Genomic DNA, 17,198 nt, shown 5'->3' with positions numbered 1-17,198 from the left:
AATTAACTCAGGGCCTTGGAACATGCCAGGTATATGTTATATAGCTCAGCTATGTCCCCAGCAATTGGGATTATGAGACACAATTTGACTGTAGCTCAGGTTGACCTTGTGCTTACTCCCATTGTGTCTCTTGATTCCAACTGCTGTGATTATAGACATGAACTATCTTGTTAGGCTTAAAAAAAATACCAATAAAGCCTTACCTTTTCCTACTTAACACTGTCTTGCAAGCACATTTACCATGGTCTTGGTACTTCTGCACTTTTACCCATGGAGTTGATTTACTCTCTAGAATTTGTTCAGAGATTGCTCAAAAGCTTCACTGTTGCTTTTTTCCAGGTCACGGAATGTGACATTATCTGTATTTTGTTGGTCTTAAAAAACACAGTGTACTGGTCTGTAGGCTTTGTCCTCTAAAATCTGTGAGACGGGGTTTCGGAAACCTTTGCTGCCCTGATTGAAAATTGGTGGCAGTGAACTTAGAAATTGATATTCCAGAAATTAATCCTAAGAGGAAACACAGTAACTCCACATATCAATAAAAGCATGATTGCTTGAAATGTTCTTGGAGTCATCTGAGAGCTTCCTGTGATGAGAAGTAACTGAGTTTTAAGGATGAGCCTATCGAAGGCAATGACTTTATGTGTGCATCTTTGGGAATGATGACATGTCAATAAGTTGAGGATATGTGTCGAGTGTATGGAAGTGAGTGAGTGGGCTTGTGTGTGTTATAAGAGGGAACTGAACTTGTATTGGAGAGAACTTCAGAAAAGAGGAGTGCTGTGGTAACAGTCACCTGGACGTGTTTAGAAAACAAAGGTGCTTAGGAGGATATTACGGTAGTTCTGACCTGAGCTGAGGAAGGATTGATGCCAGTGGGGTGGAAACAAATAACTGATCAGATGGAAACTACTGGGAAAAAATTGTGTAGAAGGCAGAATTCAAGGTGATTCTGAGATTCTCAGCTGAGGTCCAGGGATATGAATGATATCATTTGTGGAAACTGGAGAAATCAGGATAGGAGTGCCTTATGAAGAAAAGATAAGAGGTTTAATGGGGATTTGATAAGTTATCTGAGCTCTGGAATGGGATTAAATTTGTAGTTAGTGGGTTCTCCATGTCGTCAGGACCCTGCTGTAGCACCACTGTTTTTCCTGATGGTTGTGAGGAAGATAGTGTGATATAGGAAGATGAGAAAAGAGAAACTGAGTGGGGATTTTGACTGAAGAGTCAAGCAGTGTTTTCTTCCTTTCCTTTTTTTTTTTTTTTGTTTTTGTTTTTTTGTTTTTTAAGGCAGGGTTTCTCTGTGTAGCCCTGGTTGTCCTGGAACTCACTCTGTAGACCAGGCTGGCCTCGAACTCAAGAGATCCACCTGCCTCTGCCTCTCAAGTGCTGGAATTAAAGGCATGTGACACCACCACCAATGTTTTTGATTTTTTTATTTATATATAAATTTTGTAATTCAGAATTACTTTGTAATATTTTAAGAGAATTTGAAAATTGTGTGTGTGTGCGCCCTCTTTCATTTTTTATAGTCCTTTAAGATGCCCTGCGAACATTTATAAATCTCCACAGCTTCATATTAGTAACTACATATTATGTATAGTTTATGTTAAAATTAAAAAAATACTTTAAGACTGCTGTCATTAATCCTTTTGAAAAATTTCTCATTTGAAACTATTGACAACTGAACTTAACCACAGTTTGTTTTTTAAAGAGTTTGTGCTTGATGAGGATTATTCATATGTGTTTCATATGTGTTTTTTGCTTTTATTTATTTTTTTAACAGTGGCGTGCAGGTGTTTTTGGGCAGGCCAGGCCAGCACTTCATCACTTTAATAGAGGGTCGAGATTTGTAGTATAGTACCTAATTCATGAGGCATAAATTAAATGTGACTTTGTTTATTGAGTGTTTAGTAATAATTCATAAATAAGACTTAACTAAGCAGAATAATATAATTTTAAATTATTTTAGGTTTGTTTTGCCTGTAATATATATATATATACATATATATATATATATATATATGTATATATATGTGTGTGTGTGTGTGTGTGTGTGTGTGTGTGTGTGTGTACTACATGTTTGCCTGGTACCTGTGAAGGTCAGAAGGCATTGGATCCTCTGGAACTTGGGTTACAATGGTTGTGAGGTGCCATGTAGGTGCTGGGAACTGAACCTGAGTCTTCTGCAAAAGCCCCAACTGCTCTTAGCCAGTGAACTCTCTCTCCAGCCCTGATAAAGACTTCTTAAGAAGAAATGGACATAATTGTGACTCTTAAGACAAATGTTACTTGGATCAAGTGTAACACATATAATTCTGTGGAGAAATGAATCCAGGAGCTAAAAAAAAAAAAAAAAAAAAAAAAAAAAAAATCCTTTAAGGGGGCTGGAGAGATGGCTCCGTGGTTGCAAGCACTGACTGCTCTTCCTGAGAACCCTGGTTCAATTCCTAGAAACCACATGGCAGCTCACAACTGTCTCTAACTCCAGTTTTAGGGGTCCTGACACCCTCACACAGACATTCATGCAGGCAAAACACCAAAGCACATAAAATAAAAATAAACTTAAAAAATCTTTTTAAAGCCTCTGTTATGCAGATTTTATTGTACCAATTTATTGAAATATGGGTCCTTGAATAGAATTTGGAAATATAGATTGCATGCAGAATTAGACTTACTAAGTTAAATGACTTGGCTATAATATGGTAGCATGATATTTAGTCACAGTTCTTTTTCAAGCAATGGGGCTGGATAGATAGCTCAGTGGTTTAGAGCAAATACTGTTTTGTAGAGCACTTGCATTTGGTTTCCAGCTTTCAACCACCTGTAATTCCTCTTCTGGCCTCTGCAGGACCTGCACTTATGTGCACACACACACCTACACGGACATACAGATACACACAATTAAAAAGAAAACTGTTAAAAGAAAAAACCCTCTTAGAACTATTTTCCTTGAAAATAATTTTATATACCTCATGAGGTGTGACAAGTCTGGAAGAAAAAGGATACTTTCTGTTAATTCTTAGGAATGTAAAATCACACATTGTCCTCACTTTTTGATTTACTGATTGCCACAGATAAAAATGGCTCTCTCAGATGATCTCTAATGAATTGTAGCTTTCAGTTACTAAAACACAGTATCCTGTTGAGTTTCAACTCCCCAGAGTATGTGTCTCAATAGAAAACAGTCTAGTGTGCTTCTCTTGTCTTCCTCGAATTTCAGTTTGGAATTGCAAAGTTACCTGTATTTTCAGAATGAGCAGGGAACTTAGGCTGCTGTTTGTTCTTCATTTATGATAGCATTTATGATGAATAGTCATGATGATAATTATGTAGTGCTGAAATTTAACTCAGGGCCTTGCATATGGGTGACATGCTCTCCATTGAACTCTGCCTCCAAGCTAGTCTTGATATGATTATTACTATTTTGAATTTTATTACATTAAAAATTTCACTTTGTGTGCCTGTGTGAGTTGTGTACCTTGGCAAGCATGGGGAGGCCAGAGGACAGCTTGCAGGAGTTCTTTCCACCTACCATGTGGATCCCAAGAATAAACTCAGGTTGTCAGGATTGGCAGCAGGCACCTTTACCTGTTGAGCCATTTTAGAGCTCCAATGTGATTGTATCAGTGGCAGTTCTTTGTTTTTGTCAGCCTTGAAAATTTAAGTATGTTATGACAGAGCACTGATTCCATGGAGGTTAGCTAAAGTAAGATAACTGGCTGTTAGTTGAGCATGCAGTACAAGCACATATAAAATGCATCAAAGCAAGCATGGATTTTGAATGTAAATATTTTAAATGAAATACTGTAATTGCTTTAGTGTATGTTTATTAATGACGTGTTCTTGTTATGGTAACTTTCTGCATGCTTGCTATAATTTCCAATAGCATGAATAAGTAATTTACATTTCATTTATGAAAAAAAATGCCAATAAAGGAAGGAAATGCCTAATGAATATGAATATTGCCACTAAATTTCTGTTGTCCACTTTATGTATGCTTGTATGATGATAGTTCCCTGCCATTGAACACACTTTCAGTGCTGTTAGATTGGGTATAGTCAGTGTGTATAAAGTAAAATTTAAAAATCTAAGCAAGAGGCTGGGAGGATGCCTCAGTTGGTAATGCATTTGTTTTACAAGCACAAGGACCTGAGTTTGATCCCTTCACCCAGGTAAAAAGGCAGTAAAAAGGTGTGCTCTTGGAACCCCAGTGCTGGGGAGGCTGAGACAGGAGGATCCCTGTTAGCCTAATTGGGGAGCTCCAGGCCAGTAAGAGAGCCTGTCTCAAAGGAGATGAATGATATTCCCGAGGTTGTTGTCTGGCTGCTATATGTACATTTGCGCGCGCGCGCGCCCGCACACACACACACACACACACACACACACACACACACACACACAGAGTTTAAAAATGTCCAAGCAAGATGATTCAAATTACCTGGTTATTAAGTAAGGGGGGGGGGGAACCTCAAACAAATTCAGTTACAAGCATTTCAAACTAAATTATAAGTAGTTATTTTTTTACTTATTTGGATCATCTCACCTTTTCCTTTACAGTAATACAGATTGGAATTGACTCAGCACTCATACTCATGATACTATTGTTGGTTGTATTGGTACACGCCTACAACCACAGGTATTTGGGAAGCTGAGGCAAAAGAACTGCAAGTTTGAGGCTAATCTGGCCTACATGTGCAGACCCTGGCTCCACAAAATAAGGAGACATGCATACACACGTGTGTGTACGTGTGTCTGTGCACATATACTACACTATGCAGGAAATTCTTATGTTTAATTTGGCTGACCAGCCCAATAAATTAGCTGTTTTTCTTGCTATGTTAAAGTAAAAAATTCTAAATATAATAGTCCGTTATTTAAATAAGTAAGTATAATTAAAATGGAATTGATTAAAATTTAGGCTTTCTAAAAATACTTTTGAATATAGAAGGCTATAAGTGAAATTCAGTTTTGGTCTCCTTTACAGGAATAGCTATTCACAGTCAGACAGAACCACTTACACGTTTTGCAGTATCTCCTGAGGAAGTCAGAGTCTGAGCCAGCATGAAGATTGAATCTTGTCTTTGGTCTGATTTACCTTTATTGTAACCATGTGCAAGGTGGAGGTTATAGCATGGAAACTAAAATCTTAGTAAGTGTGCTTTTTATTTTAGTTACTAAATAGCATCCTTTCTATGAAGTTGTCCTCTTAGCAAAGGTCACTCTGTATGTAGGGTGTAGATTTTATAGGAAGGAACAGAATATACTTATCCAAAGTTCAGAAAGAAGGAAAAATACCCATCATTCTGCTAGGAAACTTTTCTCTTTCCTGGTTAAAATAGATCATGGGGGAGGTACTAAATTTAGAACAGATTGAAAAATTAAGAGGTTGTTTCCTGTTCTAATTTAAGTCATTAAAATATCATTAAATTTGCCATGTAAACTGCTTCATTTATGAATTAGTTGTCATTAAACAATAAAGTCTTCATTATAGTGTAGTGTTAGTAAGCCCACACTAGAGCCCTAGGAATATTTATTGACTGACTTGTCTCTCACTGTGTAGCCCAAGCTATCTTCAGTCTCGAGATCCTCCTGCTTCAGCCTTCTAGGTGCTAGGACTACAGGCATTGCCAGTATTCCCACCTTCTAGGACCTATTAGATAGCAAATATGTTTTTAATATTAATTAAACTTTAGTGTATTAATTTTTAAAATATCAAATATGAACAATCAAAAATAGATTGACATGAGTATGCTAATAGTTTTCTTAGAGACATTTTATCCATTTGACTTTCCTGAGAGTATAGGTGATAAGGAGTAACTTTTTTGCTCCAAATGTAATTAGATTTTGAGGATACAGAATATTAGAACTATTTCTAGTTTATCATGTTATTTTGTTAATTGTGATCAGTGCTCTTCAGCATCTTTCTTTTCTATTTGTGCCAATTAAAAGCAGTGAATAATTAGCACTTTCAAGCTATTTTTCTCCCTTAGCAAAGATAATTAGGTAGGACTTTGATCTTCGGAATTCATGGATCAGACATACTATAAATAGCATGATCCACATTGTTTGTAATTTGAGAGTGGTTATATGTTTAAGGTACTATTTGGTTTGTGTTCTTTCCCTTGCCTACAGGTCTTTTTAACTTCTAAATTAGTGGTGACAGCTGAACTGAAATTGAATAATTTCTACTAGTGACTTACTATTTTTATCTTCTTCCCCTGTAGAACAAGTCTGTATTCATTTCTTCTTATCACTTTCAGCAGTCTAAAGTAAACTTTCATTAAATTCTAAAGTCTAAGAGCTTCTTTGGGAATTTATCTCCAGTATCTCTCTGGAAGTCCCCAAACAAAAGTAGAATAATCCAATAAGAAAATTTACATGTGTCTTTTAAGGCATAGATATTTTCTAAGTTGAAGTGTATTTTTATTTTTGGGGACATATTTTCAGAGGTGGAATTATGTAGCTATTACTTTAATAACAGTGTCCTAATTATTTATAGCTTCCTGCCTGACATAACTCACTTCAAGAAGTACACAATGTCAGAACATGGGATTAAGTGGGCCTGTGAATATTGTACGTATGAAAATTGGCCGTCTGCAATCAAGTGTACTATGTGTCGTGCCCAGAGACCCAGTGGAACAATTATTACAGAAGATCCATTTAAAAGTGGTTCAAGTGATGTTGGTAGAGATTGGGATCCTTCCAGTACTGAAGGTGGAAGTAGTCCTTTGATATGTCCAGACTCTAGTGCAAGACCAAGGGTTAAGTCTTCATACAGCATGGAAAATGCAAATAAATGGTCATGCCACATGTGCACATATTTGAACTGGCCAAGAGCAATCAGATGTACTCAGTGCTTATCCCAACGTAGGACCAGGAGTCCCACAGAATCTCCTCAATCCTCAGGATCTGGTTCAAGACCAGTTGCTTTTTCTGTTGATCCCTGTGAAGAGTACAATGATAGAAATAAACTGAATACAAGGACCCAGCATTGGACTTGTTCTGTTTGCACATATGAAAACTGGGCTAAGGCTAAAAAGTGTGTTGTTTGTGATCATCCCAGACCTAATAACATTGAAGCAATAGAGTTGGCAGAGACTGAAGAGGCTTCTTCAATAATAAATGAACAAGACAGAGCTCGATGGAGGGGGAGCTGCAGTAGTGGTAATAGCCAAAGAAGATCGCCTCCAACTACGAAACGGGACTCTGAAGTGAAAATGGATTTTCAGAGAATTGAATTGGCTGGTGCTGTTGGTAGCAAGGAAGAACTTGAAGTGGACTTTAAAAAACTAAAGCAGATTAAAAATAGGATGAAAAAGACTGATTGGCTATTCCTCAATGCCTGTGTGGGTAAGTTTCTGTTTTTTGCATTATTTTGAATGAGATGGGAAAAGGCATTGAAAATGGCTTGAAAACATTACTTAGCATTACTTAGCATTTGACTCATTTGGTGTGATAGCTCAAGTATACATATATAAAGGTCTGTATTTTTTACCTTGTCTGCCTGGTACCCACTTGTGTACATGCCTCTTTATCAGCTTGAGAGAAAGCTTTTAAGTATAAGAGACTGTGAACACATCAGGGAGAAAGTATATACCTGAAGTTTAAAATTGTTTCTCTTATTTATTGTAACAAGATGTGACAGAGGAACACCAGCTGCTCTTTCTTGGTGTTTGTAAACAGTGTGAGCATCTTGTGATGATAAAGGCTTTAGTCAGAAGTTAAAAATACCATAAAAATGTGTGATCCAAGAAGTTGAACGAACATAACATTGACCTTGAAAATGCTGATGTTAACTTAACATGAATGTCATGTAGTAAATATTTACACACTTGGTGGAACTGATTTCACATAGCCAGCTGATTCCATAGTTAGATTATGATTTATGTGTATTGTGTTTTCAGTGCTTTCATAAAGAAACACATGATATTAGGCACGATTGTTTGTTCAGAGATGTTAAAGGACAGAGACAGGTGGAAGGAGGATTTTTCTCCAGCTACTAACTTGATGAAGTAATAATTTGTGGTATAATTTATAAAGGTGTTATTTAATTCTGTTTTGTTTTGAGACAGGGTCTCTCTACAAGACAGAGTCTCTCTACAGAGCCCTGGCTGTCCTGGAACTCACTGTGTAGACCAGGCTGGCCTCAAATTCACAGAGATCTATCTACCTGTCAGAAAGTATTAGCTGATTCTTAAAAGTTCCCCCCCACACCCTCTGCTCCCAGTAAATTAGGTGTTTGGATTTTATTTAAATTATTTCTGTGGGTTGCTTATTTTGACATTCACTTTTGTTTAGAAATATTTAAGTGATTTTTAAGGTTAACTTGGTGTGGAACAATAGTGTCCCCTATGTGATTTAACCTTCTGGAGTAGTCCCATGAGTATGGAAGATGTAGATGTAGTCCTCAAGAAATCTGAGGTTTCTCAGGGCTGGAGACATGGCTTAGTATCAGAGCATTTGTTTTCTTCCAGAGGACCTGAGTTTGGTTCCTAGCACCCATATCAGATGGCTCACAGCCATTTGTTACCCCAGCTCCAGGGGATACAATGCCTCTGACTTTCATGGGCACCTGCACCCAGTTGTAAATAGCCACATGAACACACACACACCTACATACAATTAAAAATAAGAAAAATAAATCTTAAAAACAGAAGAAATGTGAAGTCTCCACCCCCCTCCCCCGCCCCCCAGCTGAGGACTGAACCCAGGGCCTTGAGCTTGCTAGGCAAGCACTCTACCACTGAGCTAAATCCCCAACCCCATGAAGTTTTTTTTAATTTTCTTCAACATTCATGGTTGTTTTGCCTGCATTCATGTCTGTACACCATGTGTGCAGTCCTTTGTGCAGGCCAGAAGGGCAATGAATCCCCTGGGACTGCATTACAGAGGGTTGTGAGCTGTTATGTGGGTGCTGGAAATTGAACCTGGGTCCCCTGGAAGAGCAGTCAGTGCTCATAACCCATCTCTTCAGTTATGAAATCTGAAAGTGTTTTTTTTAATTTATAATGTCAAAATGTATGTCCTAGCAGTTGAGCCGCTGAAGTTTAGTCATAGTAACACTTAGCAACTGTTCTAATTTTCCTTCCATTGAGCCATGAACCATACTCTGTTGACTTTGTTGTCTTATTTCATCCCTTTTCTTCACGTTTTTTTTTTTATTACTTTTTTCCTATTGGGGTCAGATTTATATATTTAGTATCACTTAATGCGTTCATAATGTTATGCAGTTATCTTTGTTTTGCCCTAAAAGATTTTTGTTACCTAAAGGGAACCTTTTACCCATAAGGAAGTTAACACCTTCTTCCCTCCACCCCCATCCCACCAATGTGCTTTCTGTTAAAAATATCACAAAAATGTGACTTCAAGAAGTTGGATTAGAATTATATTGACCTCCAGAATATCTCATTCAAATTAATGAATTATATGACCTTTTGTGTTGTGATTGTCTTAATTACTTGTATGCCTTTGTAATACTTAAAATCACATTTGCAGTGGTAGTATGCCATCTGTATTTTAATCAGATGGTTAAAATACAAATAGTGTATATAAATTTACAGATGGAAATGAACTAACTTCTTTACCCTTTTGGAGGGTTATAGAATTCTTTTAGGAATCAAGGGTTTATAGTACCTTAAGTCTGAGGATACCAGGAGAAAAAAATGTTTTTAAATTTTTTTTCCTCTCTGTAAGCACAAGGTAGACCAGTCAGCATATTTGTCTTTGTGACTGCTAGTATTTCATGTCTTTATGCCTTCTTGGTACTACCCTTTATTTTATTTTACATATTCTTAATTCTTTTGAATTACCATCCGATTTCTGCATTTTAACAGCAATGAGTTCATTTTTAAATGACAGAGCAAAAATGTATGGCCAGTGTGATCTGATCTTAATTCATTTACAGATTTCTTTGTTGTTGTTTTGGTCCTTGTGTATGGCTCTTGGTAAGGTGGGTTCTGTCTTTGCTAAATTAGCTGAGTAATGTTAACCATAAGGTCAAAAGTTAAGGACCTGTGTCTGTTGGGTAATCATATCCTGATGTGTAAATATCATTCAACTATGTTAACTTTAAAAAGAGAAAAAAGCTTGTTTACATTATGTTAGATTAATTAAAAAGACAAAACCACCTAAGGAGTAAGCCTAATAGAAAGGTGGCATGTGCTGAAAAAGTTTTTTTTTTTGGAAACAGGGTTTCTCTGTGTAACAGCGCTGGCTGTCCTGGAACTCACTCTGCAGACCAGACTGGCCTTGAACTCACTGAGATCTTCCTTCCTCTGCTTCCCAAGTGCTAGGATTAAACTCATGAGCTATCACTGTCCTGCATGTTCCCCAGGTTTTATTAGATGTGGGTACATTGTGAGTTATTGATACTTTGTATCAAAAATCACCTCTAGGCCAGGCATAGTGATACAGCCCAGCACTCAGGCCAGAGGGAGGTGGGTTTCTGTGAGCTCCAGGCCATCTAGGACTACACAATGAGACCCTAACTCCAGAAATTTTTGTGTGTGTGTGTGTGTGTGTGTGTGTGTGTGTGTGTGTGTGTAAAGCAGAGATATTGAGCATAAAATTGTATCCTGAGTATAAATTATGAAATGTTCTCACTTAAAATTGAAAAAGATTCTCATAGTCAGGCCAGATTTGAAGTTGATAAAATAAGATTGAGGAAGGTTGATTTAATTGAGAAAGCATCAACAATGTTGAGCAAACAAGCTTCTGTGGTTATTGGATGTAAATTTCATATGTCATGTTATGTTGTGAGAGGATGTTGGGATGGCAGTGCCCAAATGTGCTGTCAGTAGAAGTGTTACCTGGGGATGGTAAAAGCAGAGCTCTCTTGTCTTTCCTTCTTAGATAGCATGTAGCTGGAGCATAGAGCAGAATACCTATTTAATTACACAGTTTTTGTTCTGGAGCTGTGTTGAGACAGTTCCCTGATAAAACTGTGCTCCAATTTGTGACTCATGTCCAAAGACACAAGCTTCATACAATTCCTAAGTTAAATCTGTGCTTATAGCACATGTACTTGAACCCTAGACTTACATTATCTACTAAAATCTAATCTTCCCTAGAATGTTTTGTAGATGTAACGGTCTTATTAAATAAGAAACACAGAGCCAAATGCAGAGTTAAAAGCCCAAGAGGTCAGAGCAGTAGCTAAGAGCTAAGACTAAAACCCTTTCTTACCCCTCGCTGCCATCCTTCCCCTCCAAAAGAGAGCCACTTCCTGTATATCTATCTTTTTAATTGACTTTCTGTTCTGCCTTCTCATTGGTTGTAAACCCAACCACATGACCTCCTCGTCACTGCCTGTCTATACAGACCTCCAGGTCTTCTATGGTTGGTATTGAGATTAAAGGCATGTGTCTCCATGCTGGTGGTGTCCTTGAACACACAGAGATCTGCCTGTCATGTGATTGGCATTAAGGGCCTTTGCTACCACTGCCAGACTTCTGCTATGGCTTGCTATTAGCTCTGACCCCCAGGTATTTTTATTTATTAACATACAAATAAAATCACATTTCAGCACAAATAAAATATCACTATAGTGCCTTGACATTTTATTTATTTATTTATTTATTTATTTATTTATTTATTTATTTATTTATTTTACATATATGAGTGTTCTACTTGCATGTATTTCTGCATCATAGAAGAGGGTATCTGATCCTATTATAGATGGTTGTGAGCCACCATGTGGTTGCTGGGAATTGAACTCAGGATCTCTAGAAGAGCAACCAGTGCTCTTAACCGCTGAGCCATCTCTCCAGCCCCCATGTCTTAATATTTTAAACTCACTGCAGAGCCAGTGAGGGATTGGGATCTTCCTCAGTTTATGACCTTACTTTTTTTTTTTTTTTTTTTTTTTTTTTTTGGAGACAGGGTCTGACTGAAATTCTGATCATTCTGCCTCTCCCTCATGGATTTGAGATCAGAAGTGTTCACCATATCTGGTTTATGTGGAGCTTTGTTCATGCTAGAAAAATACTCTTTCAACTGAGCTACATCTCCAGCCCTCAGTCTACCATCTTGATCAATGACAATCCATGTTCCAGAAGCTTTTGTTAACCTTTTATTTTCCTATACCATATTTTCTCTATCCAATTTCTTCATTTCTTTGTCAAGATTTTTATTTATTCATTTATTTAATTATTATTATTATTATTTGTTTTTTTTTCGAGATAGGGTTTCTCTGTGTAGTTTTGGTGCCTGCTCTGGATCTCTCTCTGGAGACCAGGCTGGCCTCGAACTCAGAGATCCACCTGGCTCTGCCTCCCCAAGTGCTGGGATTAAAGGTGTGTGCCACCACTTCCTGGCCTTCCATCTTATTTTTTTTTTTTTTTTTTTCAAGACAGGGTTTCTCTGTGTAGCTTTGTGCCTTTCCTGGAACTCACTTGGTAGTCCAGGCTGGCCTCGAACTCACAGAGATCCACCTGTCTCTGCCTCCCGAGTGCTGGGATTAAAGGCGTGCGCCACCACCGCCCAGCCCATCTTATTTTTTGAGATGGGTCTCTTCATCAGCTGGCTAGACTGACTGGCTATTGCTCTAGGGATCCTCTTGTCTACTTCACTAGTTCTTGGATTATGGGACTTTTTCATGTGCTGGGCATCTTAACTCAGGCCTTATGCTTGAGTGGCCAGTGTGACTTAGCTATCTCTCAGTTGTCTTTTTAATTTTCTTTTTCTTTTTTTGTTTCTGTTTTTGAGATTGGGTCTTTCTGTGTAGTCTTGGCTATCCTGGAACTCACTGTTTAGACATGGCTAGCTTCCAACTCACAGAGATCTGCCTGCCTCTTGTCTCCCAGTGTTGGAATTAAAGAGGTGTGCCACCATGCTAGGGTTTTTTTTTTTTTTTTTTTTTTTTGGTGAGATTAGGTCTGGCTTTGAACTGACCATGTAGCTTTGGCTGTACTGCAATTCCTAATCTTCCTGCTTCTACTTCTGAATGGTGGAAGTGTTGGGATGACATCATGCAGACCATTCCTAGGCTGATTATAATGTACTCTTGTGTTCCAGAGTAAGAGCTAAAGTTTTTCAAAGTCCTACTTTGAAAAAAAGGTCATCTATAAACTGTGAAACCCCCTCCACCACTTCCCACCCTCTACCCCCTATCCCCCAGCAAAGCAAAACATTATTTAACCTGGGATTTATCTACTGTTGTACTTGGCTCATAGCATTCTGACAACCATTTCTTTCTTTCATTCCCTCCATTTTCTCCCTTTCTTTAGTATTGGGGAATTGAACCCAGGGCTTTGTGTATGCTGAGCAGTTTGTGCTCGTCCGTTGAGCTTTATCCCCAATCCTCTTTTACTTTTGCTTTTGAGATAGGGCCTTAAAAAGTTGCCCAGGCTGTCCTTGAACTCACTATGTAGCCCAAGGAGAACTTCACTTGTGATATTCCTGCCTTCAGAATGTCTGTACCACCATACCTGGTAATTTCCTTTATTCTGTTTTTTATAGACCAACCTCAGACCTTTCCTCTGTCTGGGTTGCAGAGTTTGCTAAATTGCCTTTTTCAGGTCTTTTCTCTACTAATTTATTGGTGCTGGTAATGAAACCCAGGGTTTTGGACCTGCTAGGTAAGTGCTTTACCATTGAGCTAATAACAGGCCACTGTCAAGTCTTTCTCAGATGATTCCCTCTAAGGGAGGCCCTCCTGATTGATAAATTTAAAATTTCATCTTTGCCCTGTCCCTACTGCTGTCATTTTATTTTTAAACCATGCTTGTCACTTTTTGATGCGTTTATTCATCTTGTTTGTTATTTGTATATGCTTTGAAATTTGAGCTTCTTGGATGTCAGGAGTTTTGTTCATAGTGGTATCCTAGTGCCTAGAAGGGTCCATCTTCAGTATTCAATATTATGTGCATGTTTAGTTTTTTTTAAATATAGAAAGCTATTAAACTGTGCTTTTTCTGTCAACTGCAAATATATTGTTAAATTTGATCTAGTATCACCACAATTTTTATAACTTTTTTCTGTGAAAAATCAATATTTGAGGTATTTTCCATTTTGATGCCAATTGGATTTTTGCCCCCTTGCTAAAATCCTGTGTACTGAGCCCAAACTAGCCTGCCAGATTGTGACTGTAGAACTACAGCTTGATAATAGATTTGTCAGAATGTATTTGTCTGTTTGGTTTCACAAGCACCCTGTCCATTGGGGGGAAAAAAGTGTATAGGTTTTTTTGCATGAAAAAAAAATTGTTTACAGGGCCAAGGAGATGGCTCAGTAAGTAAAGTGCTTGCTGCCTAAGCGTGAGACCTGAGTTCAGATTCCAAGTACCCATTGAAAAAAACCAAATCCAGGTGCTGTAGTGCCTTCCTGTAACCTCAGCTGGGAAGTAGAGAAGAGGATTCTAGGTGCTTTCCTAGCCAGTGTAGCAGAATATGTCTCAGAAAATAAGATAGTGTTAGAGGAAGAAGACACCTGATGCCAGTCTCTGGCCTTTTCACATGCACACAAATGCAAGCCCATTTTACATACACGTCCATACAATACACATAAATAAAATTCAACTTGCTTTGGTATTAATTGTAGAGGGATGGATGTTTCCAACTTATCTATTGAAGATTTTATTTTCAAAGGAAGTAAGCTAGTAAAAATGTTTGTATTAGTGGTATTTTTCTTTTTCTGTGGAAAACAAAACTTACACAATGTAATCAATCTCATGTTAATAAAAAAAATCTTAGTTTTGAAATCCATATCTAGTTAAATGAAAAGGATATTTTATAATAATGAAAAAAAATTAGGCTCAATTACATTGAAGAAAGTCAGGCTAGTTTTAGATAGATTGTAGTATTGTCAGTTGGGATGGCATAAGGTTTTTAATTATAGCAAGAAAACTAACCATAATAAAACCATTGAAGATACTTCAGGTTCATTGGTTCTTTTAGAGTCAAGGCTGGCTATTTAGCCTAGGATGGCCTTAAATTCTGGATCCTCCCACCTCTAACTCTTGAGTACTGGGATTAAAGGAGTGTATCACAATCTTGGGCTTCTCAATTTTAAGATAAAAAGCTTTATTGTTATAAGTCAAGAAATGTGTGGTAATTTGTTAGAGCAACAATGAGAAATGTTTTTTTATTAAAAAAATAAAAAAGCATTTATATTTATAAGTATTTCTCCTGTATATATATATGTGCACTGTGGATGTACCTAGTGCTCACAGAGGCCAGAGGATAGCATTGGGGTTACAGATGGATGACTGTGTGCTATTGTGTGGGTGCTGGGAACTGAACCTGGGTCCTGAAAGAGCAAGTGCTCTTAACTACTGAGCTATCTCTCCAGCCCTCAACTAATTGGAAAAAACCAAAACCAGAAAATTTATCTTTAGTTTGCACCAGTTCTTAGGCAGCTTAGAGTTCTTTTGTTGTCTGGTGGAAGACATTGTACAGAAACTAACTTGAGGAGACATGCTGCTGCTAGTCTTTTCTGTACAGAGATGTGTAGCTGCAAGTTTTCCTGTGTCCCAGCTGGCCTACGGTTGGGAACAAATCTCTCCCACTTACGTCCCCCAAGTAAACACACAGAGGCTTGTATTAATTATAACTGCTCAGCCATTAGCTCAGGCTTATTGCTGACTAGTTCTTACACTTAAATTAACCCATAATTCTCATCTATGTTTAGCCATATGGCTTGGTACCTTTTCTCAGTTCTGCCTTATCATCTTGCTTCCTCTGTGTCTGGCTGGCGATTCCTGACTCAGCCTTCCTTTTCCCAGAATTTTCCTCGTCTGCTTATCCCTCCTATACTTCCTGCCTGGTTACTGGCCAATCAGCATTTTATTTATCAACCAATCAGAGCAACACATATTCACAGCATACAGAACGACATCCCACAGCAGAGGTGGGAGAGACTTCTGTTTGCTTGAGCACTAGATCAGAAGGATCAGTTTTTAGAGCTTTTGAATAATGGTTGATGCATCTTGCCCTTTTTGTGAAGGCAGTAAAATAAACATGCCTATATGAAGCTTCTTGTATCCTAGGGTACTCTGTCTCTTGCTGATAGTTCACAGCATCCAGGGGTCAGTCAGATTATTTGCACTTAATGTTTTACGTGGGGTTTTGTGTTCTGTTTGATTTGCTTGTGTTGGTTTTATTTCCATCCAATATACCTCATATACCATTTGGACAATTTATTTTCCATCTTTAGAAATCTTCCTTCCTTAAGGAATTGCTTTGCAATCATTACTTCCATGTTGTGGGCTCAGTAGCAGACATTTGTTCTAATATATCAACTTTAGAAATCATCTCTTGGGAATCTAGAGAGGAATAATAAAACCATTCACTACCTTGTTAGGTTTCAGTTGTGGTTGTTTGAGTGCTAAACTGTGAATTTTAATTTAATTATTTTATTTTATTCCTTCTTTTAGGACAGAGTCTCATGTACATGCCCAGATCTGCCGCCAACTTCTGTGTAGTGGAGGGTGACTTTGAATTCCTGATCCTCATGCTTCCACTTACCTTGAGGTTACAGGCAATGTGCCACTCTGCCTGATGAACTTTGATTTTATATTCTTGCCAAACTGAATATTCTACTGAAAGATTTTCTCTGCTTTAGTGTCCTGTTTCTTAATATGTTACTTTACATATGAATGAAGGCAGAACCAGACAAAAATATCTGGTATCTTATTAATTAATAGTCTTTGACATTTAAAACTGGACAACCCTGCCTTTTGAACAAAAATATTATATTAAAGACTTTTAATGGAATCAAAAATATATTCAGACTCCTGTAGCAAATCTTTGGTGCTATATCCATAAAAGGAAAATGAGCCTCTAGGCTGCTGGCGGTGCATCCTTTGTATGCCGTTGCTTAACTTTGTGTTGTACTCTTAATGTGGGGTGTGTGGTTATACTTATTGCAGCTCAGCATCTAGCTGGGCGTAGGGCTGCTTGCCTTTAATCTCAGCACTGGGGAGGCAGAGGCAGGTGGATCTATGTGAGTTCAAGGTCTCTCTACATAGTCTGTATAGTTCCAGTCCAGCTAGGGCTGCATAGTAAGACCCTGTCTCAAAAACAAAAAGCAAAAACAATTCAGTATCTTTTGCTCTATACACATTCTTGCTCATGGATTTACTTATCTCAGGGAGTTTATATTTAGCACTATGAAAGAAGTAATTGTCTTCAGGTAGTTTTTTGAGAGTTTAAGGATTTCCTTCTATGATTTTGGAACTTTGAATATAAAATATT

General features: G+C 37.7%; 1 protein-coding gene across 3 annotated transcripts in view; it reads left to right on the top strand.

Moving 5' to 3' along the window:
* Positions 1-17,198, top strand: part of Zranb1 (zinc finger RANBP2-type containing 1) — a 61,616-nt gene that overhangs the window by 13,853 nt on the left and 30,565 nt on the right. Inside the window, exons 2-3 of one of the 3 annotated variants that reach the window (XM_052713743.1) lie at positions 4,991-5,155; positions 6,506-7,356. The exons of 1 other annotated variant lie outside the window; for it this stretch is intronic. In XM_052713743.1, the coding sequence (XP_052569703.1) occupies positions 5,115-5,155; positions 6,506-7,356 (892 nt within the window). In that variant the 5' untranslated portion in view covers positions 4,991-5,114. The remainder of the gene's footprint in view (positions 1-4,990; positions 5,156-6,505; positions 7,357-17,198) is intronic. One more of the 3 variants, XM_052713744.1, reaches the window with a different exon arrangement.

Source organism: Peromyscus californicus, unplaced genomic scaffold (genome assembly GCF_007827085.1).
Source record: "Peromyscus californicus insignis strain IS unplaced genomic scaffold, ASM782708v3 Scaffold_4__1_contigs__length_199733344, whole genome shotgun sequence".
Classification (NCBI taxonomy): Eukaryota; Metazoa; Chordata; class Mammalia; order Rodentia; family Cricetidae; genus Peromyscus; species Peromyscus californicus.
Note: the sequence above shows the minus strand (reverse complement) of the source record. Positions and strands in the feature narration are given on the sequence as shown.